Genomic DNA, 24808 nt, shown 5'->3' on the forward strand with positions numbered 1-24808 from the left:
CTACTTCACAGCGCGCCTGCCCGACCTCAGTGGGGGCAGGAGGCCGGGACAGCGCAGAGGCCGGCGTGGTCTGGAGCCCGGACGTGCTGCTCTCCATGGAGATGACAGGGATCTGCAGGGGACCCGGGCAGGGCCTGGCCTCTCAGGGAAAGGCCACCCACGTGGCAGGAGGGCCAGCGAGCCTGCTCAGGCGGCTTCCTGTACCCCTCCACCCAGGGAGGGGCCAGCAGGCACCGGGAGAGCCGCGGAACCAGGCGCTGCCCTGGACGGTCCCACCACAAACACCTCCATCTCCCGCCCGGGCCTGGGAGAGGGGTGGCGGCAAAGGCCCGGATCCCAGTCAGACCCGCTGGGCCGACCGGCCGGGGACTTATCTCTCGTCCCGCCAAAAAGCAAGATGAACCGAGTCCATCCGTTCCCCTCCGGCAGGCAGAGAGGGGGCTGTCGGGGGTTGCTCCCTCCCCCACTCCTCAGGCAGCCTCCCCCCAGGAGGCGCGGACCCCAGGCCTTGCCCCAGGGGACAGTGGCAAGCCCAGCAGCAAAGAGGGTCATGCCAGCTCCTCGAAGGACAGGAGGCTGTGGGTGCGGGGAAGCAGACACAGCGGCCCAGAGCCCCTTCCAGCGCCTCCTGCAGAGCGAGGACACCGGGGAGAGAGGGAGACAGCCCCCGGGAGCCCTCACTCAGTCTAAGCAAGACCCAGGCTGTCAGACAGACCCCCCCCACCACCCACCCCATCCCTGCAGGACCTGGCCTGAGGCCCTGGGGTACCCCTGCCCCCTTTGTACCCAGGGAACAACTGTCGTCCAACCCCCATCGGATGGTCCCTCGATGCTACAGCCCGAGGTGTGGATGGAGGGGGCTGGGGACACCTGGCCTGCCTCCCTCCCCCACCTCACCTGGCACTTGAAGGCAGGGGACGGGGACACGGGAGGCACAGAGCTGTGGGCGGGAAGGGCTGAGTTTAAGGCCGGGCCCCCCAGTTTTCTGGATTTTGCTACTGGGGTTGACGTGGGCTTCCCCAGCGAGCCCAGAGACATTGGGGGGAGAGGGGGCTGGGACTACAGGGGACTCAGCTCCCGGGAGAGGCCGTTAGACTGGGGGACACGGGAAAGACAGGGGGCAGGGAGGCGCAAGGCAGGTCAGAGCCTGGCCCAGGTTCCCGCCTCCCGGGGTCCTGCTCCGAATAGAGCGCGGGCGGGTGGGGGGCTGGGGTGGGTGGGTACCCTCCTCTAAGCCAGGGCCCTGCTCTGGTCCCTCCCCCTCAGCTCTGGACACTGGCCACACTTGAAACACGACAACAAACTTGATGTCTCCAGAGCGTCTCCTGTCCGGCTGCGCGGCCTCCGGGCTCTGTCCAGACCAAATTCAACAGCCTGAGCCCCAAGGCCCGGCCGCAGGGGTGCCTGGGGGCCTGCGTGGCCAGAGGGATGACAAATCCTCAGGCTCCGGGACTGTTCCAGAGAGTTCCTGCCTCATAAGCAACTCAGAGAGCCTCCAAATTTGGGAAAAAACCGAGGGATTTGGAAAGAAAGCCGCCGTGTGGCCGTGTTCCCTCGGTGGCTTTGTCACGACAAAGCGTAGGAACGCGTCTCCGGGCTGGGCTTCTGGGATGAATCCAAAAAATGAGGTCTGCCTCCCCCCCCCCGCCCCCCGATGCCCAGAGGCCCCCACCCACCCCACCATTCTACACACACAGCCCTTGGGGGTCGCTACGCAGCAAGGGGGCTCCTTCCAGGGTTTGGAGGCCAACATGGATTCCTTGAGCCTGCCCCCCACTCCCCAGTGGGGCCCTGTGCTCCCATCTATACCCCAGGAGTCTGTACCCCAGGAGTCTGTACCCCAGGAGTCTGTACCCAGGTGTCTGTACCCCAGGCTTCTGTACCCGAGGCGTCTATACCCAGGTGTCTGTACCCCAGGAATCTGTACCCAGGAGTCTGAACCCCAGGAGTCTGTACCCCAGGAGTCTGTACCCCAGGCTTCTGTACCCGAGGCATCTGTACCCAGGAGTCTGTACCCAGGAGTCTGTACCCAGGAGTCTGTACCCAGGAGTCTGTACCCAGGTGTCTGTACCCCAGGACACTTGGAGCAGCAGGCCAGCCCACCCCCAGGCATGTAGCTGGGGAACCAAGGGGGCACCCGACCTCTGAGTGTGGCTCCCCCTGACCTGTGGGCGTGCCAGGAGGAAGAGGGACCCTGCTCGGCTCGGCCAGCACCAGGTGTGAGGGCCACGGCGCTCCCGGGTGAGCTGGGCCACAGAGGAGGCCCCGGCTCCCACCGGGCAGCACACAGCCCGCACGTCGGTGTGTCCCTGAGGACGCCCCGTCAGAGGCCACAGGCCACTGCTCCTGCCCAGCAGGACAGCCCCTCCCCCGATGTGGCCTAAGCATGTGCCCCACCTGTGCCCAGGGATCCCCACGCCCTGGCGGGGAGCGGTACAGAGCTAACCAGCCCCGGGAGCAGGCGGGAGAACACGGCTCTCCCCGCCAGCCCGAGATGGACCTGCTCTCCCCGCTGGGACCAGGCTCAGCACCACACAACCAGGACGGGCAGAGGCTGCTGGCAAGGACACCCCTCCCAGACACCGGCTCCGGACCCCGCTCCGCCCTGACCGCCCTTCAGGAAGGCTGGGGCGGCAGAGCCCCAGGCAGGTGGCCCACCACACCCAGCTCCACAGTCCAGTTGTCCAGCACGTGCCCGGTCGGTCCCCACGCGGACTACAGGCAGGCGGGTGGCCCACCAGCTGCAAGGCCCTGGGGCAGGGCTGGGAGAGGAGGCTGGGGCCAGCTCCTGGAGAAGGAACAGCTCCTGTGACAGGGAGACCCGGCTTGGCCAGGAGCCCGGGTATCTGCCGGCCCCCCAGGGGTTGAGAGGGACAGGATCCTGCAGGCCAGGGCTCTGGGGCCAGCGCGCTGGTCTGCTTTCCACAGACGCCGAGGACTTCCCGGATTCTTTCTCCTCATGCAAATCCGGTCACGGCAAACTCTTCGGGGACAGGGGCCCGCGGCCTGCAGCAGCCGGGCGGTAAGGACTGGGCCCGCGCTCTTAAGGACACACCGTCCACAGAGCGAGATAGGGGCCGGGGTCATGCCTCCCGCCACCCCCTCACACGGGTCGTGCCGGGAGCCAAGGCCACCCGTAGGCCCGTTTGCGCCGGGAAAAGTGGGAAATGAAACTAAAAATCACATCAGGAAAATACAAAGTACTCCTCTCGCCCTGTGTGGGGGGGTCCCGCAGAGCCCCGAGGTCACTGACGGGGAGGCCACGGCTGGGGCAGAGGTTCATGATCCCGGGGGGTGCCGCCACCCTCCCAGTCCCCGGGGACCTGCTCCCGACAGACACGTGCAACACAGCCAACAGGCTACATCCCTGCTGCCTGGAGACGGGGCTGATGTCACCCCGTCACGCCTGGGTCCTCGAGGGCGGGGACAGGCGAGGAATCAGGTGATAAAAAAAAGGTGGGAGCTCCGCAGGGCAGGGGGCAGATGTGCCCAGAACGTGGGGCACCAGCCAAATTTTAACTCGGGGCACCCACTCCACACACACATACCCACCAGGACAGCTTCCTGTCCGCCCCCAGCACCCACTGCACCCCTCTGCCAGGGAGCTGCCCTGCCCGGCATGTTACCGGGCCTGGAAACACCACTCCTGCCCGCATCCCTGGAACACCCTTTGGCCCGTGGCAGGCCGCCAGGCCGCCCGGATTGAAACTTGCCCCCGGGGCCACGGTGGCTCAGAACTCGCCCTGCTTAGGTGGTGGCGCCTGACGTCACGCAGCCGAGGCAGAGCTGGCAGCTCCCTCCTGCCCCTTTTCTCCGTCCTGCAGAAAGCGACTCCACGTGGGTGACCACGGCCAAGGCCCCCAGAACAGACCCTCGCTCTTCTGGGTGGACCTCAGTCAGTCCAGCTGCCTCCCCGGATGGCCCAGGCTCCAGTCGCAAATGCCTGGCCCTCCACAGCCACAGCCACAGCCACAGCCACAGCCACAGCCACAGCCACAGCCGGCCCCTCCTTATGTCCCGGCCCCGGCAGACCAGCTCACTCTGGCCTCCCCTGCCTGCACGGCTGCCCTGACCGGAGGCTGTCCTGCCTCCACAGTCAAGGTCTGACTTTCACTCAAGGTCGGCCTCCTCCATGAGCACTCCAGTGGTCAGCCAGAGCGGCCTTCCCCTGCCCTGTGCCACCCACTTTGCACTGGGCTGTGCCCTCTTCTCCATCCAAGGCTGCGAGCCCCCACCCCCAGCTCCACACGCAGCTCCTGGGACGTGCAGGGAGGCCGGGTGCCTGGTCTCACACACATGCAGGAAGCCGGGGCTCGAACGCCTGAACCCCCACCCCTCAGAGCACGTTGGACTTTTCAGGGCACACCTGGAGAGATTGATGCACACGGGGCACTGGAGGGTACGAGGCCCCGCGCCCCAACCCTCCGGAGATCTCCATCTGGAGTCACAAGGCTGCCAACCGCTGCCCTAGGATGGTCTCAATGAGGCCATTGTCTCCGACTAAATTAAAGGGTCAAGAAGCCGCGGGGAGGCCGCCGCAGAGGCTGCCAGCATCTTCAGATGGGACAGCCGGCGGGTGCGGGTGGGGAGGGACCCCGAGGCAGAGGCGCTCGCGACCTACAACCTACATGGCATGAACTGCGACAGCTGTTGGACCCCACGACCCCCAAAGCTCCACCTCCCCATCCTGCCTCAGGGCGCATCGAACCATCCCTCCCCGAAATCCCAGCACCCAGCACCGTGCTTTGGGGCAGGGACCGCCAGCTGAGTCCAGGCCCCAGCCACAAGGAGAGCGCGCCCACTATGCGACCTGAAGGGGGCGCCCTCGGGCATCTGGGACGTGAAAAGGCCCTGAGGGGTGGCGGTAGAGCAGCAGCTGCGCAGGGCAGGGAGCAGGCAGGTCAGTCCGGGAGCCCCCAGGATGAGCATGCGCCAAGGTGTCCACCGCCAGGCACAAGCCATCCCGCTCCACAGCCCCTGACCTCCCCGGTTGTTTCGCTGCTCGTGCTGGCGCCTGAGTGTTCCCACCGCCAGGCCAGCCCCTGGCACCCTCACCGTCCGCCGAGGGCGGGCCACAGGACAGCGAACACCCCCGAGCCGGCCAGTGCAGGCCCCACCCAGAATCACCACGCCTGGGCCCCGCGCGGGTCCAGCCAGGCTCTGGTTCCCGGACGTACCCCCCCGCAAATGGGCCAGACCCAGGTGGGCCATGTGAGCCGCTGGGCTCCGGCCGGCCAGGTCCCAGCCCTGGTTCTGCCCATGACGGGTGGAGGACCTCCGGGCTTGGCCTCCAGCCCAGCCTCCCCCAGCCCACCAGAGGGCTCTGCCCAGGGCTGCCGGGGAGGGGCGGGGGCTCCAGTCCCCACAGAGGCAGACCCGCCCTCAGAAAGCCGCCGAGTGCGGGGACTATTGTGTGAGCTTCCCTTCCAGCACTTTATTTACTCCCCAGGACGCAGGGCCACGGGCGTCACGAGGACGCACGAAAGCGCGCGCACGCAGACACACACACACACACACACACACACACACACACACACACACTCAGGCCCAAAGCCAGGAGGCCGGACGCACTCGCAGGGAGAAGCCCCCCTGCCCCCCAAGTCTCTCCACACTTCGTAAACCCCGGAGGGAAGTGGGGGCCAAAATGCACTCCCTACCCGCACGCAGGCCCCCCCCCTCCCCACACAGCCCTACTCCGGGAGGCGGCCGAGGATGTCCCAGGCGCGGATGCGGGACGATGGGGAGCCCCCCAAGACCTCTCGGGGCCCACTGGGCGGCCTTCCCCCGCCCGGACTCTGCTCAGCCCAGGCCAACACTGGTGTGGGGGAGGGGGCTGTCCTCCCCGGAGAGCGCGGGGGCGGGTAACCAACTGCCCCGACCCGCCTGCGGGGCGCAGGGCCGAGTGGACGTCGAGGGCCCACCGGGAGCGCCGGGAGCGGGAGCCTGAAGGCGGGGCTGAGCGGCCGCGGAGAGGGCACTGCGCGCCGGTGTCCCGAGGAAGCCCGCGCCCTCAAGGCGGCCGGCGCGCGGCACCCACACAAACAACAATAAAAGGAAGGAAACCGGAGGCAGCGGTCCCCGCACCGGGTCCTCCACGTAAGCGACGCGGGGCGGGGCAGGGGGCGCGCGGCGGGAGGGCGCCCCATCGGGGTCCCGCCTCCCCCTCCACGCAACCCTCCCGTCCGAGGGGCCCCCGAGCGCTCCCACCGCCGGCCGGCACCCACCCACCTTCGAAGTCCGAAATGATCCCGTCCAGCTGCGCGTTGACCGCGGGGTCGGACATGGTGGCTGGCGGGCGGCGCGGAGGGCGGCGAGGAGGAAGCGCCCGGCCGGCGAGCTGCTGGGGCGCCCGCCCGCCTCCCGCTCCCGCCGTGCAGAGCTGGCCGCGGAGCCCCTCGGCCCGCGGGCTCTGCTGAATGAATGGGGGAGGCGGGCGGGCGCCGGCCTCCCGCTCCTGGCGCCCCCGCCCCGCTCCGCCCCCGCCTCCCGGGCGGATCAGGTTCCCGCACCCTGGCCCGGCCTCCCGGGCTCGCACTGGCTGCTCCGCCCGCCTGTCAGCGCTGAGACCTGGGGGGGCTGGGGCGCGCGCTGCCACCGCGGGACGGGCTGAGTCCTGGGCGCTCGACCCGAGGGCCCCCCTTCTCCCCGCCTGGCCCACGCCCAGGGGACGGCGATGGACGAGGCCGGCCCCCTCCTCCCCCACCCCACGCCCGCTGCAGCCAGATGTGGGCGGATGTGGAGGCGGGCAGCGGACGCGGGGGCGGTGCCGAGGGGGAGCTGACTCCCCTTCCCCGGGGCGCAGGGCTCCTGCTGCGGGAGCTGTATTTACGCGAGCAAACAAAGTTGGCTGCGAGCAAACAAAGTTGGCCGCCGCCTTCCCTCGCTCCGGCGTGGACAAGGTTAATGCGCGGGCTGCCTGCCCGCAGGATCCTGGCCGGCTGGCGGAGAGCCAGCGGGCAAGCGCAAGAAGGACTCACGTGGCCCGGAGGGGGACCCCCCCTCCAGCGACTCCCCACCCCCACCCTTCCACCCAGGGTCGCTCCTGCACTCTCTGAGAGGGGGCGCTGGCCCAGCAGGGGCCTGGGGCAGGGATGGAGCCCCTGTCAGAACAGCCAGAGAGGTGCTTCCGCCATCCCCACCAAAAGGGGCATCTCTCATGGGGCGCCTAGACCGGGTCCTGCCCTCGTTATTAGATGCGGAGTGAAGGACGGGGAGACAGGAGGCTGCCACGGGGCAGGAACTTCTACGCTTCTCCATCCTTTCAGTCCCTTCAGCGAACACCCATGAACCCTGTTACCTACCGGGCAGGCAGGTCCTAGGGGCGGGGACGACAGGATGAGTTGGGACGAGAAGCACCAGGATCAAGCCTCCAAGAAGGGCCATCCGGGTCTGGCACTGACAGCTGGGGGGGCAGGGGGGGCTTGGGGGGCTGGCTCCCCCCCCCCCATTGGCTGAGCCTGTTAGACGCTCCTGTCCCCTCACTAGCTTAGACCCACTGCCTCTGGTCCCCTCACTAGCTTAGACCCACTGCCTCTGCCTAAAGTGGGGGCAGCGGGAGAATGCGCAGCATGGAGGGAGACCTCGGTGCCGGTGGGCCACTCCGCCACAGCTCCTCTAGGTGGGCACCCGAGTGCCCCCACAGCGCCTCCTAGCGCTCAGGTTGGTCACTGCCACTCCCCGCCCTCCACCCCCAGGTCTGATGTGCAGGGGACGCTGAGGCCTGACCCGCCCAGGTGAGCGGGCCTCTTGCTGAGCATGCGCTGGCTCCACGGGGCTTTCCTCAGCAGATAAAACCGAGTCCTTCCTTTTTAAGGAAGGCAGCCGCTCCCTGCCTCATGCTTGGGATATTTTGAACTATTTTCAACCCAGCGAGTTTGCGGACACGGAGCAGCAAAACCACAGACATTTCAGATGCGCACACACCCTCGTCTGCCCTGGAGCCCAGGTTTCAGAAATGGAGTCGCCTTTGTCATTAAACGGCCCCCGGAGGCATCCCCACCAGCCGGGGACCGCCGGTCGGAACCCCAGCACCTGGGCCTGCTCCACTGCTCCAACCGGCCGGGGAAACCTGTCCCCCTGTATTTGGGAGCTGGGTGGTCCCCTGCCCCTAACCAAGAACAGCCGCCACACAGCCGCCTGGGAAGACGTGGGTGCCCTGGGTGGCATCCAGCCTGGACCACAACACTGTTCTCCAGTGTTTTCATAAAAAGCACCTGCAGAGGGTAGGCACGCCCATGCGATTGTCCTCGCAGAGAGCTGGCGGGGCTCCCCGAGACTAGCCTCGGGTCAGCGTATTGTGCGCGACTCCCTGCCATTCTCGGCAGAGCTAAATATACGTGGGCTTATCTCCGCGGGGACCGGCCAGGGTGTCCGCCTCACCAAAACGCTCCCCTGTGGGAGCCCAAGGGACAATGGCAGGAAGGAGTCGCCCTTCAAGGCCAGAAGGCGCCCCCTGTGGGCCTGACTGCCCCAGAGCCCATCCAGTCCATCCCCTGCCTGCAGCCCTTTGCACTGGATCCACTGGGCCACCCCGAGGGGAGGGGTTTCCGACCTCCCCAGGAAACCCAACCCAGCCCTTAGCCACACTCCTCCGGGCCAGGAAGTCCCCCCTGGTGTCTAACCAACTGCTCTAATTGTACATCACTTACTTCCTCTTCCCCCCCCCCCCCCCCCCCCCCCCCCCCCCCGTCCTCGGAGGAGATGGGAAACAGCTGGCGCCACCCTTCAAGGAATAATTACTCCTCCAACTGGGGCCGGTCCAGTCGCTGCTCCCTCTGGGGCCTTCCCTCTGGGCTGCAGCCACCCGGCCGGCCCTGTAATCATCCCCTGCCTTTGATCACTTCCATGGCCCCGTCCATTCTGGGGTTCCAGGACCTTAAAAAGGCCCCGCCCCCTTTCCTGGGGCCTGAGCAGCCAGGGCCAGCGGGGGCTGGCTGACTGAAGGGGCCTGGCAGGGCCCCGGGCAGATAAAATCAGCCGCAGCAGCAAGAGAGGAAAAAGAGCTTCCATTTGGCAAGAAAGCGACCATGGCGAGGCCTTTGCCTTCTGGGATGGCGCGCACATACACACAGCAGCACCCCGCCCCCCCCAGGCCACGGGAGCAGGGAGGCCATGCACAGGCCTGGCCCCGGGGAAGGTGTGATTAGAGGGGCCGCCTACCTCCCAGGTCCACCATGACTTGTCGTGGGGTGAAGGGTGGCCCCCAAAAGATAGAGCCACCCAAACCTCAGAATGCGACCTTTGCAGATGTGATTAAGACAAGGACCTGCAGCGAGGCTCAGTCCCCTGGAGAAGGGTGGGCCCTAAACCCCAGGACGAGGTCCCGCAGGACTGAAGGCACACCGATGCAGAGAGGCTGCGGGAGGCGGGGCAGAGACTGGAGTGATGCGGCCACAAGCCAGGGACCCCCTGGGACCCAGAAGCTGGAAGAGACAGGAAGGATCCTCCCCTGAGCCTTCGAGGGAGAGTGGGGGCTCGGGCCTCCAGAATAGCGAGAGTCCGTGTCTGCTTTGTTCAGCCCCCCGGTTCGTCATAGCAGTGCCCCCCCCCCACACACACACACACTAATACAGAGGTCAGACGCCCACCTGAGTCATTTCTTTTTGTTGTTGTTGTTGCTAATCCTCGCCCAGGATATTTCCCATTGGTTTTAGAGAGTGGAAGAGAGAGGGAAAGAGAGAAACATCGATGTGTTTGAGAGAAACACATCAGTTGGCTGCCTCCCGCACATGCCTTGACCGGGGCCCAAGCTGGGGAGAAGCCTGCAACCAAGGTACGTGCCCTTGACTGGAATCGAACTCGGGACCCTTCAGTCCGCAGGCCGATGCTCTGTCCACTGAGCCAAACCAGCTAGGGCCTGTCTGAGTCATTTCTTTAGGTCAAAGCTGCATCTCCCAACGATGTCTAAGCAGCCACAGAACCGGTCCCAGGACGCAGGCTGTCCCACGCGGCAGTCCTGAGGGCAGTGGGGGGAAAGCAGGCGGCGGGGCGGGGCGGGGGGGGGGCGTTAAAGGTATGGCCTGAGTTCCACGGCAGCCTTCCTGGGAAGGGAAGGCGCAGGCCAGGTGGAGTGAAGCTCGCAGCCTGGGAAAGAGAGGGCGGCGGGAGGAAGCGGTGGGTGGAAGCAGCCCTTTGGCACGCACACCAGCATCCATGACCCCAGCTCCCGGGCACTTGGGGCGGCTTGGGCAGCAGAGGGAGGACGGTGGCTGCTTACCCAGCCACTCGGGGCTTTTGGACAGGACACCCCAGTAAATGGTTCATCTGTTTTGTCACAGACCAGGGCTCCCCCCCGGGACAGGGGTCCTGCGGTCGCAGCTCTGCCTGGGCCTGGCGCACAGCAGGGCCTCCCTGAGCTCCAGAGCCTTGGAGCCATCGGCCACTGGACCTTCCCCATCCCCCCGGGCGCCCTCAGCCCTTCACCTCCAGAGACCGCACCGCCGAACGTCTAGGTATCCCCTCAGTCCTGGCCCCTCACCCCCCATCTAAGCCACCTGCGAGTTCCTACCTCCAGCGCATATTTGAAGCAGTCTGCTCTGACCCCGAGGTGCCGCCCCCAGTCCAAGCCCCCCCTCCAGGGGTCAGCTGACCGGCACTCCGGGGGTCATACACCAACACCACCGGATTGGCAGCATCTGCCTTTTCTGTGGTGCAAATGCCCTTGGCCGCCGTCCAGCTAGCAGCGCGCCCCCTTGAGGCTGGCGCTGGGAGAGCTGTGCAGGCCCCACGCATGGCGGCCAGAGGCACCAGGGCAGGGCTCGAGGGCACAGGTGATGGCTGGATGCAGCAAATGCTGAGGGAGTGGGAGGTGGCGGCCTTGTCACCTTTGTTCTGATGTAAGTACTTGTACATTATTGAGTTACGTTATATAAGCCTCATATGTAATTTCTTTTTTTTAATATATTTTGATTTTTTTACAGACAGGAAGGTAGAGGGATGGAGAGTTAGAAACATCAGCTGCCTCCTGCACACATACCCCACCCCCCCGGGGATGTGCCCGCAACCAAGGTACATGCCCTTGAACGGAATCGAACCCGGGACCCTTGAGTCCGCAGGCCGATGTTCTATCCACTGAGCCACACCAGTTAGGGCCTCATATGTCATTTCATTTTCTCTAGAAGAGCAATGCATTGCTTTATGGTGGTAAAAACAGAAAAGTTGCCATTTTAATTGTTGTTTTTTTTTGGGGGGGGGGTTGTTTTTTGTTTTTTTTTCTCCCATTCTGTGTTTCTTAGCTTTCTTTTATTTTTACCATTTTTTTCCTAAATATGTTTTTATTGATCTCAGAAAGGAAGGGAAAGGGAGAAAGAGATAGAAACATCAATGATGAGAGAATCATTGACTGGCTGCCTCCAGCACGCCCTCTACTGGGGATCCAGCCCACAACCCAGGCCTGTGCCCTGACCGGGAATCGAACCGTGACCTCCTGGTTCATAGGTCAACCTCAACCACGGAGCCAGCCGTCCAGGCATTTTAACCATTTTTACTGCACAGCCAAGTGGCACTAAGTCCATTTACGTTGTTGTGCAGCCGTCACCACCCTCATCTCCAGAACGTTCCTCATCTTCCCAAACTGAGACTCTGTCCCCATCGAACACTCACTCCCCACCCCCTCCCCCGCTTAGGCCCCGGCACCCTCCCTTCCACTTTCTCTCTGTGGCTGGGACGCCTCGGGGACCTCCCGTAAGGGCACCCGTGCAATGTGTCCTCTGCGGCCGGCCGCTTGCACGGAGGGTGGTGCCCTCAAGGGTCCGCTACGTCCCGGCAGGCGCCGGGCTCCGCTCCCCCCGGGCAGCTGTGAAGACGGGCATGCCGCCTCTTTGAATCTCTACTTCTCATTCTTCTGAGTATTCACCCAGAAGTGGGATCATGCAGCAAGCCTATGATTCATTTGAAATAACATATATAATTTTTAAGTGTTGTCTATTTTTAAAATGTAAGTTATGCAGTTTACATGACATGCCATCCCAATCTTCATCATGGCTGCGCTTTCACAACCCGCTCACAGCACGCCTCCTCACTGAAGCGGGGCCTCGCCCCAGGGCCGCCCTCCCACGTCCTCGGGAGCCTCCTCGCCGGCCTCTGCCCGGAGCTCAGGAGGCCGGGAAAGGCCGGGTCCCGGCTCCACGGCGTCACCTGCCTGCTGGCATGTCCGACGGGCTGTGACCAGCAGATTCAGAAGTCTGGGCCCCACATGCCGAAACCGGTTTGGCTCAGTGGATAGAGCGTCGGCCTGCGGACTGAAGGGTCCCGGGTTCGATTCCGGTCAAGGGCATGTACCTTGGTTGCGGGCACGTCCCCAGTGGGAGGTGTGCGGGAGGCAGCTGATCGATGTTTCTAGCTCTCTATCCCTCTCCCTTCCTCTCTGTGAAATATCAATAAAATATATTTTTTTAAAAAAAAAAGAAGAAGTCTGGGCCCCACGGGCTCGGGGAGTGAGCCCATGACTCTTCTCATGACTTATTTGACTCCCGATCATTCCCGCTTCACGAGTCCCACCACCCTGTGTTCCTCCCCCAGCCCCCCAAAACAGGGCTTTGGAACCGGCTAAAGTCCCCCAACTTCCCAGCGGCCACCTGAGGCTGGATGCACAGAGATGGGTAGGAGATGCCCAGCACCCCCCTCCCGCCCCCTCACACACCGTGGCTGACACCCCCCGGTCCTCGCAGCGGCTCCACAAAGCCACACCCGGGCCTCTGAGGAGCGGCCAGCCTGGAACCAACCGTTCTCGGAGCAGCAGGCGGCTGTGCCAGCCCGCAGCGCCCTGCCCGGGTGCCAGGAGGCTTGGCTGCGCCGCTACCCGGAGGACAGGCTGTCCCTGTGTCCCGCCTCCCTGCCACTGTGCCCTGCAGGCACCCTGCTCCCCGCGGGGGGCTGCAGGCTGCTCACACTGCGCTGTGGGCCAGCGCTGAGTCACCAGCTGCCCCAGTTCCACGTCAGCCAGCGGGAGAGAGGGAAGGCCGGCGGCCCGCGGAGGCCACACTCATTTCACAGTCACCGCAGTGACCAAGGTGACGTCGTCTCTGGGCAGCTGCTGGCCCCGCCAGCTCCCTTGGACCTCGGCCACGTGACCTAACGATGCCCCTGCCCACTGCCCTGGCGACGCCCAGCAAGTGGGAGAAAAGGGGGCCGACGGCCAGTCACCACGGGAGGGCAAGGAGACAGGAACCCACACCCCCCCCACACCGCTTCCTCACCTTTCAGAAGGGTCACCCCGCACCCACAGCCCCGTGGGAATCCACCTCCATGCCAGGCCCCTAAACGCCCTCCCGCCCTGGCCTTGGGTTCCTCCGTGTCAGGGAGCTCAGTGCCCATCGCTGCTGCTTCCTCTACCTGCGGCCAGTGTGGGCCACTGGACATAGAGGTAGAGATAGAGAGAGGGGGGGGGACAGAGAGAGAGGGAGAGAGAGAAAGAGAAGGGGGGAGGAGAGAGGGAGAGGAAGAGGGGGAGGAGGAGATGGGGGAGGGGGAGAGGGAGAGGGGGAGGAGGAGAAAGGGAGTTGGGGGAGGGGAGAGGGAGAGGCAGAGGGGGAGGAGGAGAAGGGGAGTTGGGGGGAGGGGAGAGGGAGAGGAAGAGGGGGAGGAGGAGAAGGGGGGAGGGAGAGGCAGAGGGGGAGGAGGAGATGGAGGGGAGAGGGAGAGGCAGAGGGGGAGGAGGAGAAGGGGAGTTGGGGGAGGGGAGAGGGAGAGGCAGAGGGGGAGGAGGAGAAGGGGAGTTGGGGGGAGGGGAGAGGGAGAGGCAGAGGGGGAGGAGGAGAAGGGGAGAGGGGGAGGGAAAATGACTGAAGGTCAGTCTGAGGTCAGCCTGACGGTAACCTTGCCCACGGAAGGGCAGCCACCTGGCTCTTCTCCAGGCTGGGAAGGAGGGAGACACGGCGGTGTGTGCGGGTTCCTGCAGCTGGTTCTCGGGGCCAGGGCTGAAACACCTGCCCCTCCATGTGAGGAGAGGACTGGGACACCGGCCCAGGAGTGTTGGGGGACACCGGCCCGGGAGTGTTGGGGACAGCATCGCCCACGCGTCCCCAGCAAAGACAGAAATCTGCCTCTGGAGCCGCCGCGGGCCCTGGAAGAGACCTGGTCTTCCATGGAAGGTCACCATGGGGAACAGTCCCGGAAACCAGCCCACGGGCCGGGGACCGCTCTGGAAGCATGAGCTCGAGGAGGTGGCAGGTGTCTAGGCTACCTGGGCTCTGTCCCCTCTGCAGCCAGTGGCCTGGGACCCCGGGTGCTCCGGGACTTCCCCCAGAGGGCCGTCCAGGGTCCGAGGGGGAGGGGAGAGGGCTGGGCCAGCCGCCATCCTCCCAGCCAGGCTGCCGTGGCCCCGCAGGGCAGCCCCAGGTGTTTGGAGACAGAAGTGAGCGGCGGGTCCCCTGCCCCCTGGAAGGATGGAGAAGGAGGAAGGGGCCCAGGCCAGCAGCCAGTGCGCGGGGCCTCCCGGGGCTGGGTCTTCCCCCCGCCCCCAGCCCACCGGGAGCTGAGAGCAGGCTCTGGGCCTGGACGCGCCCTTGCCCGCTGCCACCCGGGGAGAGTGACGGGAACCTGCAACGACGCGGACTCTGGGCCTTGGCTGGAGCCTTGGGAACAGAGCGCTCCGCGTGGGAGGAGGCAGGAAGCGGGGTGCCCTCCCCCCCCCCCGACAATCTGGTATTGCTTTGCTGCATAATGAACTCCCCCCACCCTGAGCCGTGGGAGCCTCAGCCTCAATGCGCTGTTTGTCCTGCGTGTGAAGTGGCCTGGGACGCGAGGGCTTTGCTATTAAGGCACTCCCCCCGCCTGTCCCCGTCCCGTCCCTTCCCCCTGCATGAGTCACTGGCCGTGACTCGGCCCAGCCTTTGCCAGAAGTCCGCCGGCTCCGGCTGCTCCGGCTGGGCCCTGTGAGGAGAGGCCAGGACAAAGGACAAAGGCTGCCCAGCCCTGGGGCCTGGGGGCCCACACAGCTTCCCATGGACTGTCTGTATCGGGGTGCCCCCTCAGCCAGAGGAAGGCCCCTCAGGTTCCCGGGGACCCGGGCAGCCAAGGCCTCCCGGTTTGGGGACAGGCAAGCTCCCGGGAGACTCCGGAAGCAACATGGAAACTGGCCAGCGAGCCGGACAGGACAACCCACAGCCCCGGGGCAAGGACCACCTTCCCTCCTCTGGGGCTGCACCTGCACAGGCGGGGCCCCGAGTCAGACACGGCTTGGGGCGCCCATCCAGAGGAGGAAGGAATGATGAGCATCACCTCTCGGGTCCCCCTGCAGCCCTGCCGGCCAGGTGGCCACCTCCTCACAAAGCTGTTCTCGAGAGAGAGAGCCATCTCTCCCCTCAGGACAGGGCCCAGCGCCTGGGCTCAGGGACCAGGGAGTCCAGGTCTCCGTGGCTTGTCCCATCCACCCGACCACAGACCGGGCCCTGGGCCGGCAGCTCCGCCCAGGTGAGCGCACCTCTGGAGCCACAGGGCCGGCCGGGAGGGCAGGGCGGGCAGGGGATCCGCCCGGTGAGCTGCAGCCGCCGCACAGGAGGGAGACAGACCTGCACACAAGCCCACGTGCAGCCCGTGGCGCCACGGCATCATCTTTAAATAGGTCCCGTGGACGCTCTAGCCAGGGGTCCTCACACTTTCTAAACAGGGGCCAGTTCCCTGTCCCTCAGACCGATGGAGGGCCGGACTATAGTTTAAAAAAAACTATGAACAAATTCCTATGCGCACTGCGGGCCCGGGACGCGTCGGCTGCTAAGCAGGACAGGCAGCGGCACCCGGCGGGCTGCATACATGTCCTCGGCGGGCCGCATGTGGCCCACGGGCCGTAGTTTGAGGACACCTGCCTAGGCCGTGAGTCACCACGGGGGGCATCTGCGGAGGCCCGTGGCCATGCCTGCCGCTGGAGAGGAGCCCGCCTGGTGCATATGCTCAGCTGGGCCAGCCGGGTGTGCAAGGGCTGGCTGGGTGTGCAAGGGCCAGCCGGGTGTGCAAGGGCCAGCCGGTGTGCAAGGGGCAGCCGGGTGTGCAAGGGCCAGCCGGTGTGCAAGGGCCAGCTGGGTGTGCAAGGGCCATCCGGGTGTGCAAGGACCAGCCGGGTGTGCAAGGGCCATCCAGGTGTGCAAGGGCCAGCCAGGTGTGCAAGGACCATCCAGGTGTGCAAGGGCCGATTGAGAGGTTTCTACTTGATTGTGAATAATCCAGAGCATTTAAATAGGAAACAGTGCAGGGTTGTCCCACTCGGGACCTAAAACCTCAGACATATGTCCCCTTCCTGCAGCAGCGGGTCACTCTCCTAGCACCCACCCTCTCACGACACAACCGCGGCCGCTGCCCAGCCCGCAGGCCTCCGAATGTCCCCGTCCGTCCCTACATCCTCAGGTCTGAGCCGGAGGAAGTGACGTTCCGATGGTGACTGGGGACAAAGCCAGGCCTTCCCACGGGGGGAGCTCCGTCCCATGGGAACCGCCCGGTAAAACAGAGGTGGGCCCGCAACCCCTCAGGCCGGTTTCGCTGAGACGGGGTGAGGGCCAGGCCAGGCGGCGACAGCGGCGCCCCGTGAGCCGTGAGCGACCTGCGCTGGTGCAGGGTGAGCCCGCTGTGTGCCCGCTGCCGTGGTGGGAACACGCTCAGCTCGGCCGGCCACCCACACGCCGCCGGCACGGCCGCCGTGAGCACAGACCGGAGCCGGCAGACGCTCTCAGGAAAGCGGAACGGGTTCTTCCAGAACACCCTCTGCCGCGGCACAGCTCGGCTGTCGGAGGAGTGGGAGTGTGGAGAGTGAGGCAGGAATACATCCTGTGGTAACGACTCCACGGCATTTTTTTTTTTTTTTAAGAAAGATCACGGCGGCTTTGAAGTCAGAGAATAAAAATAGGGTGGCCACCTGGCCGATGGAAGGATGCGGGGCGGGCGGGCGAGCCAGCATGACGCGGTGTGAACGGGGAAATCTAAGGGACACGCACAGATCAGAAAACGCAGGGAGCAGAGAGGCAAGAGGCAGCCACCCCCACTGCTGGAGCGAGGGCAGACCCCAGACACGGCCGTGGGGTGCCTCCCCCTCCCCCTCCCCCTCCAGGCTGCCAGGAGGACGCGGACTGAGCATGCGTCCCTTACAGGTTCCAAGTCCCCGCTTCTCCGTCCCGCCCGCCTCTCCCTGCGGGGACCGGGAGATGCCACAGGGGCTGGGCCAGCCCGACGCCGGCGCTCCTCCCTGCCCTGGGCGCAGCGCCTGGCATAGGACAGATGCCAAGGAACGACAGCCCCTCCGCCCAGCAGCCCGGCCGGCCACCCCAGCTGACACTTCTGGACGAACGGCCATGCCCTGGTGACCCCTCAGTGACCGCTGGTGACCGCCAACATCCTAAGTCATAAATACAGCCACTAGCGAACGTCTCGATGGCTTCCTCTCCCCGCGCCGTCCCCTCTCCCACCCTGGTCCCTCCTGCCGCCGCCGCCCCGGGGTCCTCGAGCCTCTTCCCGGAGTTGTGCCTCCTGAGGCTGCCCCGGCCCCCCAGGCAGGGAGCCCCCACTCTGTGCCCCCGCGAAGGAGTCCCCACTTAGAGAACCAGAGCGAGGAGAGGCCTGGAGGGACCACTGAGGGCGCCAGTGGAGGTGCAGCGGGGAGGGGAGGAGGAGGAGGAGGAGGAGGAGGAGGAAGGAGGAGGAAGGCTGCTTTCCTGAGGCTGTGAGCCGGCCCCCCCTCCATGCAGCACCTACATTACTACCTCCTTTAATCCTCCCCTCCCCACGGGGAGCACGGGTGCACCAGGCCTGCCAGGCCCCCAGGTGGCAGTGGGGTCGCTGTGACGGGAGCTCAACCTGCCCGCGTCCATCCACCTGGACCTGGACGGCTCCAGGGCAGCCCGGGCCGGGGCTGGGAGCCCAGGGAGGCCCAGAGGCAGGGAGACCAGGCTGGAGGCAGATGCCCGCTCCTGAGTGGGCGCCCACTGGTGTCTGCGCACGAATGAGCCACAGTGCAGACCAGCCTCCCCACGCGGACCGGGTGGGCAGCCTGGGCTTGGTCCCCCAAGACGGGGTCCTTGCTGGGTGGCACTGGGCATCCCGGGTCCAGGACTGCCTCCCCGCAGGGGGGACACCGCCCGAGTTACTCGAAGGTTCTTCCCACTCTGAGGATGGAAACTCAGAAGCTGCAGCGGGAGGAAGACGCCGGAGTGCTTCCGACCCCCGTGGCGGTTATGCATGCGTCCCACTGAGGTCCTTCCCCGGGAGGCGCTTCAGGTGTGGCGGCCACTGCACGTGGGACGTGGGTCTCCCCCACCAGGCAGGAGCATCGGGTGCCCACACGTCCCTCACTTCACGTCTAGGCTCTCTGCACGCAGCCGGGGGACACACACCAACAGCCACAGCAGCTGACAAGCCCCCAGGGACCCATGGTCCAGAGCTGAGCCTGGGACGCCACGCTCGGGGCCGGCGGTGGAGGCCGGGGAGGGGGCGCGGGTGCACAGGCCCCCCCGGGGAAGCTCTCCTCACACATGCGGCTGACAATCACCCACACATCCGTGCCGGGACCTGGCGCGCGGCCCGCCAGCCACAGGGCGCTGGTAATCCCCAGCTGTTCTCCTGACGCCGCACAGAGACGCTGTCCAATGCAGGACAGAGAGGTCACTGTTTTCAAGGTCACACACCCCAAAGCGGGACGCTGGGCCAGGGGATGGAGACAGGCGTTTGGGCCAAAGCCATCAGCTTTCAGTCATTCATGCCAACGGGGACGCAGGCACCCATTCATTCAGCATTTTTTAAAAGTATTTTTTTATTGATTTCAGAGAGGAAGGGAGAGGGAGAGATAGAAGCATCAATGATGAGCCCTGACCGGTGTGGCTCAGTGGATAGAGCATCAGCCTGCGGACTGAGGGGTCCCAGGTTCGATTCCGGTCAAGGGCATGTACCTTGGTTGTGGGCACATCCCCAGTGGGGGGCGTGCAGGAGGCAGCTGATGGATGTTTCTCTCTCATCGATGTTTCTAGCTCTCTCTCCCTCTCCCTTCCTCTCTGTAAAAAAAAAGAAACATCCATGATGAGAGAGAATCATGGATCGGCTGCCTCCTGCATGCCCCCCACTGGGGATCGAGCCCACAACCCAGGCGTGTGCCCTTGACCGGGAACTGAACTGTGACCTCCTGGTTCATGGGTCAACACTCAACCCCTGAGCCAGCCGGCCGGGCCACTCGGCATTTTTACTGAGCAGCTACGTGAGCCGAGCAGCGCACGTGCGGATAACGCGGCTCACGGGAAGCCGTCTTGGTCCCTTCCTGGGCCTGATGGGACGTGGAGAACCGGGCGGCTGGAGACACACAGCCTGGACACGCCTCCTGGTTTGGCTGAATTATTGGCTGGTGGGGTCCAGGCAAGTCACGCGCCGTCTCTGAGCCTCCATTTCCCTGCAAAGTGCAGCCTTGTGCCCCCCACGCCGGGCCTCGGCGAGGTCCTGTCCGCAGGCACTGCCGGCCTGGTCGTCCCCCCTCCGCGCTCCCCGCAGGCAACCCGTTCTGTGGGGCCGGGGCCGGGCAGCGGGGCGCCACGGGTCCCTCAGCTGCTCCTCCCGAAGCTTCGCCGGGAGGAACCCTCAGCTCACGTGTCATTTCCTCGCCTGACAGCTGCCCGGAGCCTCGGTCCACAAGCCACATGGCAGGAGGGGCTTGTGGGAGCGGGTTTGAACCTGACCGTGACCTCCAGGGATTAAGGGGTCACTCAGTCGTCCCTCCAGCTGTGACAGAGGCTCCGGGCTGGCAGGGGCCCTTGGGGAATCGGGTTCCCGGGAGCGGGGCCAGACGGGAGGACAGGCTGCGGAAGGTCCCTGGGTGCCCCCCCCCCCCCCCCAGCAGAATAGGGCCGAGGCAGGACCCAGCCCCGGGCGCTGGACAGAGGAGACCTGCTTCCACGTCGCGGGAGAAACAGCCCCATCGAGTGAGCCCTGCAGCTCAGCCCCGGCAGCCAGAGAGGAAGAGCGGGGAGAAAGGGCGGAGGGATCAAGCCCAGCCTGTCCCGCCCACAGACGGCGGAGGCGCAGGGCCAGGGTGGAGGGTCCCTGTCCATAGGCCCAGCAACACTCCACGTGGAAGCTCAAGCTCTCACCGGACAGCAGGGGCCTGGTATCAGCAGGAGCCCCCGCCTGTGGCGTTCCTGAACAGCCTCCGCAGCCCCTGCTTGAATGCTCCGAGGCCTGGGGAACTCACTACTTGGCGAAGCAGCCCGCGCCACGGTCAGAAAGTGCAACTTGTGAGGAAAGTACCGCCTTGTGTCATAGGTCAAACTCCACTTTCTAGTACCTTCCACGTCCCTGCTTACTGGTTTTGTATGTGGAGGGACTCGAAGTGAGTCCTCTTCTACGGGACACGCCTCCAGCCACATGACACAGTGCCTAGCGCTTCTTCCTGCCCCTGCGTCTGGGGTACCAGCCGCCCCCTTCCCTGACTCCGCTCAAACCCTCTCACCATGCAGGCCCCTGCCCTGGGGCCCTCGCTCATCCATCCTCCTCCTCCTTCAGGGCCGAGTCTTGGGGACCCCTCTGCAGCCAGGCCTGCTGTAGGTTGAACTATACTCCCCCAAAAACATACGTAGCCCGAATGCCCAGCACCTGTGACCGTGGCCCTATTTGGAAACCAGGTCTCTGCAGATGTCACCGGGTGGCTGTTCGGGCATCCTGGAGGGGGTGGGCCCTGATCCAGTGGCCAGCGTCTGGGTGAGAGAGAGGAGGGGGCAGAGCCGGAGGCGAGGCAGCCACGGGCACTGGGACGCGGCTGGAGAAGCTTCTCTCTCCGGCCTCCGAAGGAACCGACCCGGTCCCAGACCTCTGGCCTCCAGAGCTGAAGGACCGATGTCCATTGTCTGAGGCCCCGGTTTGTGGTCATTTGTCACGGCAGCCACAGGCCGGGCCGGGCCTGAGCAAGCCTGGCCCCTGGCCCGGCGTCCCTGCTCTACTGCAGCCAAAGGCCACGTGTGTTACTGTGTCTCATCGGGAAGTCCCGGCTGTCCACCCGAGCTCCGAGGCCGGTCAGCACGCGCCCAGGTTTCCCACGCCCCCTCCGGCAGCCCCGCTGCTCGCCCCGCACCTGCCGGGGCCTCTGCCATTCCCGTGCCCCCAGTGCCCTCAGCTGGCAGCTTGGTGCCCTCAGCTGACCCCAAGGTGCCCTCAGCTGACCCCGAGATGCCCTCAGCTGACCCCAAGGTGCCCTCAGCTGACCCCGAGGTGCCCTCAGCTGACCCCGAGGTGCCCTCAGCTGGCAGCTTGGTGCCCTCAGCTGACCCCGAGGTGCCCTCAGCTGACCCCGAGGTGCCCTCAGCTGAACCCGAGATGCCCTCAGCTGACCACAAGGTGCCCTCAGCTGAACCCGAGATGCCCTCAGCTGACCACAAGGTGCCCTCAACTGACCCCGAGGTGCCCTCAGCTGACCCGGAGGTGCCCTCAAGCTGACCCTGAGGTGCCTTCAGCTGACCCCGAGGTGCCCTCAGCTGAACCCGAGATGCCCTCAGCTGACCACAAGGTGCCCTCAGCTGACCCCAAGGTGCCCTCAGCTGACCCCGAGGTGCCCTCAGCTGAACCCGAGGTGCCCTCAGCTGACCCCGAGGTGCCCTCAAGCTGACCACGAGGTGCCCTCAGCTGACCCCGAGGTGCCCTCAGCTGACCCCGAGGTGCTGGGGTTGGCCCGGAACCTGCATTTTAACAGGTTTCCCAGGCAACCTCATCAGCCACCCGCACCCCGCCAGCTTGGCAGGTGACGGCCGCTGCTCCCTCACGGACCACGTCCGGATCTCGCCAGGACGCCAGGAGAAAGGCCAGCGTGGGGCGTGGCTGCCCGGCCTCGAGGACACTCTGGGTCACAGATGTCCGTCCTGAGCCCGTCAGAGCTTGGACATGAGCCACCGGGACGGGCCCTTAAAGGCACTGGACGCTTTGGGCAAAATCTGTTCCCACCCCACCCCCTCTCTGTTCTATTGAATGACATGGTTTTGTGCCAAAGGTGGGGCCTGCCGTTTCCCAGAGTCCCGTTTCCTGCCAGGCCTACGTACTATCACAGGCGCTCGTCCTGACTGTACGTGCACGTGTGTGTGAGTGTGTGTGTGCGCGCACGCCTGCGTGCGTGTCCCTCCAAGAGCAGCTTGGGGAGGGTGGAGAGGCTCATGGAAATTCTCTCTGGTGGTCAGGAAGATAGGAAAATGAGAGTTGTGTACATTTGTGTACATATAACACGTGCACACATGCATGCATGCACACACATGTGCACACACACATGCACACCCCAGAGGAAAGTCTCGCTTGTCTTTCAGCTCGAGGGTCCTGGGCTTCATGAAGCAAGATGGGGCCTCAGGAACTCGACTGCAGGTCTGCTGGGGGCGTTCGGGCCACCTCCGCAGCCTCCAGGGTGTGGCAGGCCCGCTCCCCGCTCCCCCCACCTCCTTTCCCAAGACCCCACCCGCTTCCTCCTCTCAGCTCCTTTAACCCTGGGGCTGCCTGCTCGGACCCCGCCTCCGCACTTGGGTGTGGCTCATTTCCGCTGCACACACTCTGAGACAGCACACACACACGGACACACACACACACACAGACACGCGCACAGACACACACACACTCACACACTCACAGTCCGGCCCGCCTTCCTGGCTCCCTGCGCCCCGTCCCTCCTCGGGCACAGCTGCCACGCCCGGGCCCCAGGCACCGCTCAGACCCCTGGCGGCAGTTCCTGTGACCGAGTCCACCTGCCACCTCCCTCCAGCCCAGGGGTCCTCAAACTTTTTAACCAGGGGGCCAGTTCCCTGTCCCTCAGACCGTTGGAGGGCCGGACTATAGTTTAAAAAAAAACTATGAACAAATTCCTATGCGCACTGCGGGCCCGGGACGCGTCGGCTGCTGAGCAGGACAGGCAGCGGCACCCGGCGGGCCGGATCCATGTCCTCGGCGGGCCGCATGTGGCCCGCGGGCCGTCGTTTGAGGACCCCTGCTCCAGCCCAGCCGCCCACGCCCCGGCGGGGCTCACCCCCAGCTGGGGCAGGTGTCCTGGCCGCCAGGCTCCCCGACAAGGCCTGACCCCAAGACGCAGCCAGGCAGGCGGGAGCGCCCGGCCCCGTTCCCCCTCAGGCACCTTCCCTCTGCCCGCAGGTGCTGCTGCTGCTTCTGCGTGTGCGGTCAAACAGCCACGACGTAAATTCACCGTTTTAACTCCTTTAGGCGCATGTTTCAATGCCATGAACACGCGCATTGGACACGCAGCTCCCCCGCTTTCCCGCCCCGGCCCTGGTACACGCCTGCGCTCACGTAGCTGCACACACATCTGGATGCGCACACATCTGCTTCCAATTCTCTGGGGCACGGCCCTCGAGGCGGAACTGCTGAATCACATGGCGATTCTCTGTTTGATTTCTAAGGAACCGCCAAACTATCTCCATGGAGGCGGTCCGATCCCCACGCCCTGGCCCACAGGCGCTCCCTGGCGTTGGGTGGTGGTGGCGATGGCCCTCCCGGTGCGCGCGGGCACCTCGCGGTGGCTTGGGCGGGCGTCCCTCACAGTGAGCGGTGCGGAGCGTCTCTCCTCGGCGGCTGGCCTCTCTGTGTCTCTTTGAGAACCGTCCTTGGCCAGTTTTTCAATCGGGCTGCTTGGTTTTTTGTTACTAAGTTGCAGGAGTCCTTTTTTTCATTGTCAAAGCATCTTTATTGGTGAGAGTATTACCTGTGTCCCCTCCTTGCCCCACGCGGAGCTCTCTCCATATTCCAGACACGGAGCAGATGCGTGCCTCTCCCCGTTACGTGGATTCCTTCTTCACTCCGTGGATGCACAGGCGTCTGTCATGTGGGTGGAGCCCAGGTGCTCTCTCTCCTCTCCGGTGGCCTGGGCTCCGGCGTCACGGCCGAGAAATCACAGCCACTGCAAATCCCAGCGCCTCCCGGCGTCTCCCCAACGCGGCTGCTGCTTGTCCTTGTGGTTCCTGTTCCTCTGGGTCTGCTTCTGCCCTTTCAGGAGCTAACCCCCTTCCAGCAGATCATAATTCTTTTTTTTTTTTTAATATATTTTATTGATTTTTTACAGAGAGGAAGGGAGAAGGATAGAGAGTCAGAAACATCGATGAGAGAGAAACATCGATCAGCTGCCTTCTGCACACTCCCCACTGGGGATGTGCCCGCAACCAAGGTACATGCCCTTGGCCGGAATCGAACCTGGGACCCTTCAGTCCGCAGGCCGACGCTCTATCCACTGAGCCAAACCGGTTAGGGCGATCATAATTCTTTTAAAAACACATATACGTACATGTTTTTATTCCAGAGAGGAAGGGAGAGGGAGAAAGAGAAGCATCAAGGATGAGAGAGAATCATGGGTCGGCTGCCTCCTGCGCGCCCCCTACTGGGGATCGAGCCCCAACTCAGGCCTGTGCCCCGACAGGACCTCCTGGTTCACAGTCAACGCTCAACCACTGAGCCATGCTGGCTGGGCCTATCAGATAACAATTCTTTTTTCTTTTTTTTTAATTTTAATTATTTTTTAAAATATATTTTATTGATTTTTTTTTTTTTTTTTTTTACAGAGAGGAAGGAAGAGGGATAGAGAGTTAGAAACATGGATGAGAGAGAAACATTGATCAGCTGCCTCCTGCACACCTCCCACTGGGGATGTGCCCGCAACCAAGGTACATGCCCTTGACCAGAATCGAACCTGGGACCCTTCAGTCCACAGGCCGACACTCTATCCACTGAGCCAAACCGGTCAGGGCCAGATAATAATTCTTTATGTTATACTTCGCTGTGAAACTACTGGGCGGGCTCTGTTTCCTGCCTGGGCCGATGGACACACCAAAGTAAGTAGGAGGGAGGGAGGGAGGAGGAGGAGGAGGAGGAAGGAAGG

General features: G+C 64.5%; 1 protein-coding gene across 1 annotated transcript in view; it reads right to left on the reverse strand.

Moving 5' to 3' along the window:
• The window catches only part of SEPTIN9 (septin 9), a 79359-nt gene extending 72890 nt beyond the window's left edge, over positions 1-6469 (reverse strand). The window contains exon 1 of the mRNA XM_080677727.1: positions 6229-6469. Coding sequence (XP_080533853.1) covers positions 6229-6283 — 55 coding nt within the window. The 5' untranslated portion in view covers positions 6284-6469. The remainder of the gene's footprint in view (positions 1-6228) is intronic.
• Between the last annotated feature and the right edge of the window lie 18339 nt (positions 6470-24808).

This window comes from Plecotus auritus (genome assembly GCF_963455305.1).
Source record: "Plecotus auritus genome assembly, chromosome: 7".
In the NCBI taxonomy this organism is placed as follows: domain Eukaryota; kingdom Metazoa; phylum Chordata; class Mammalia; order Chiroptera; family Vespertilionidae; genus Plecotus; species Plecotus auritus.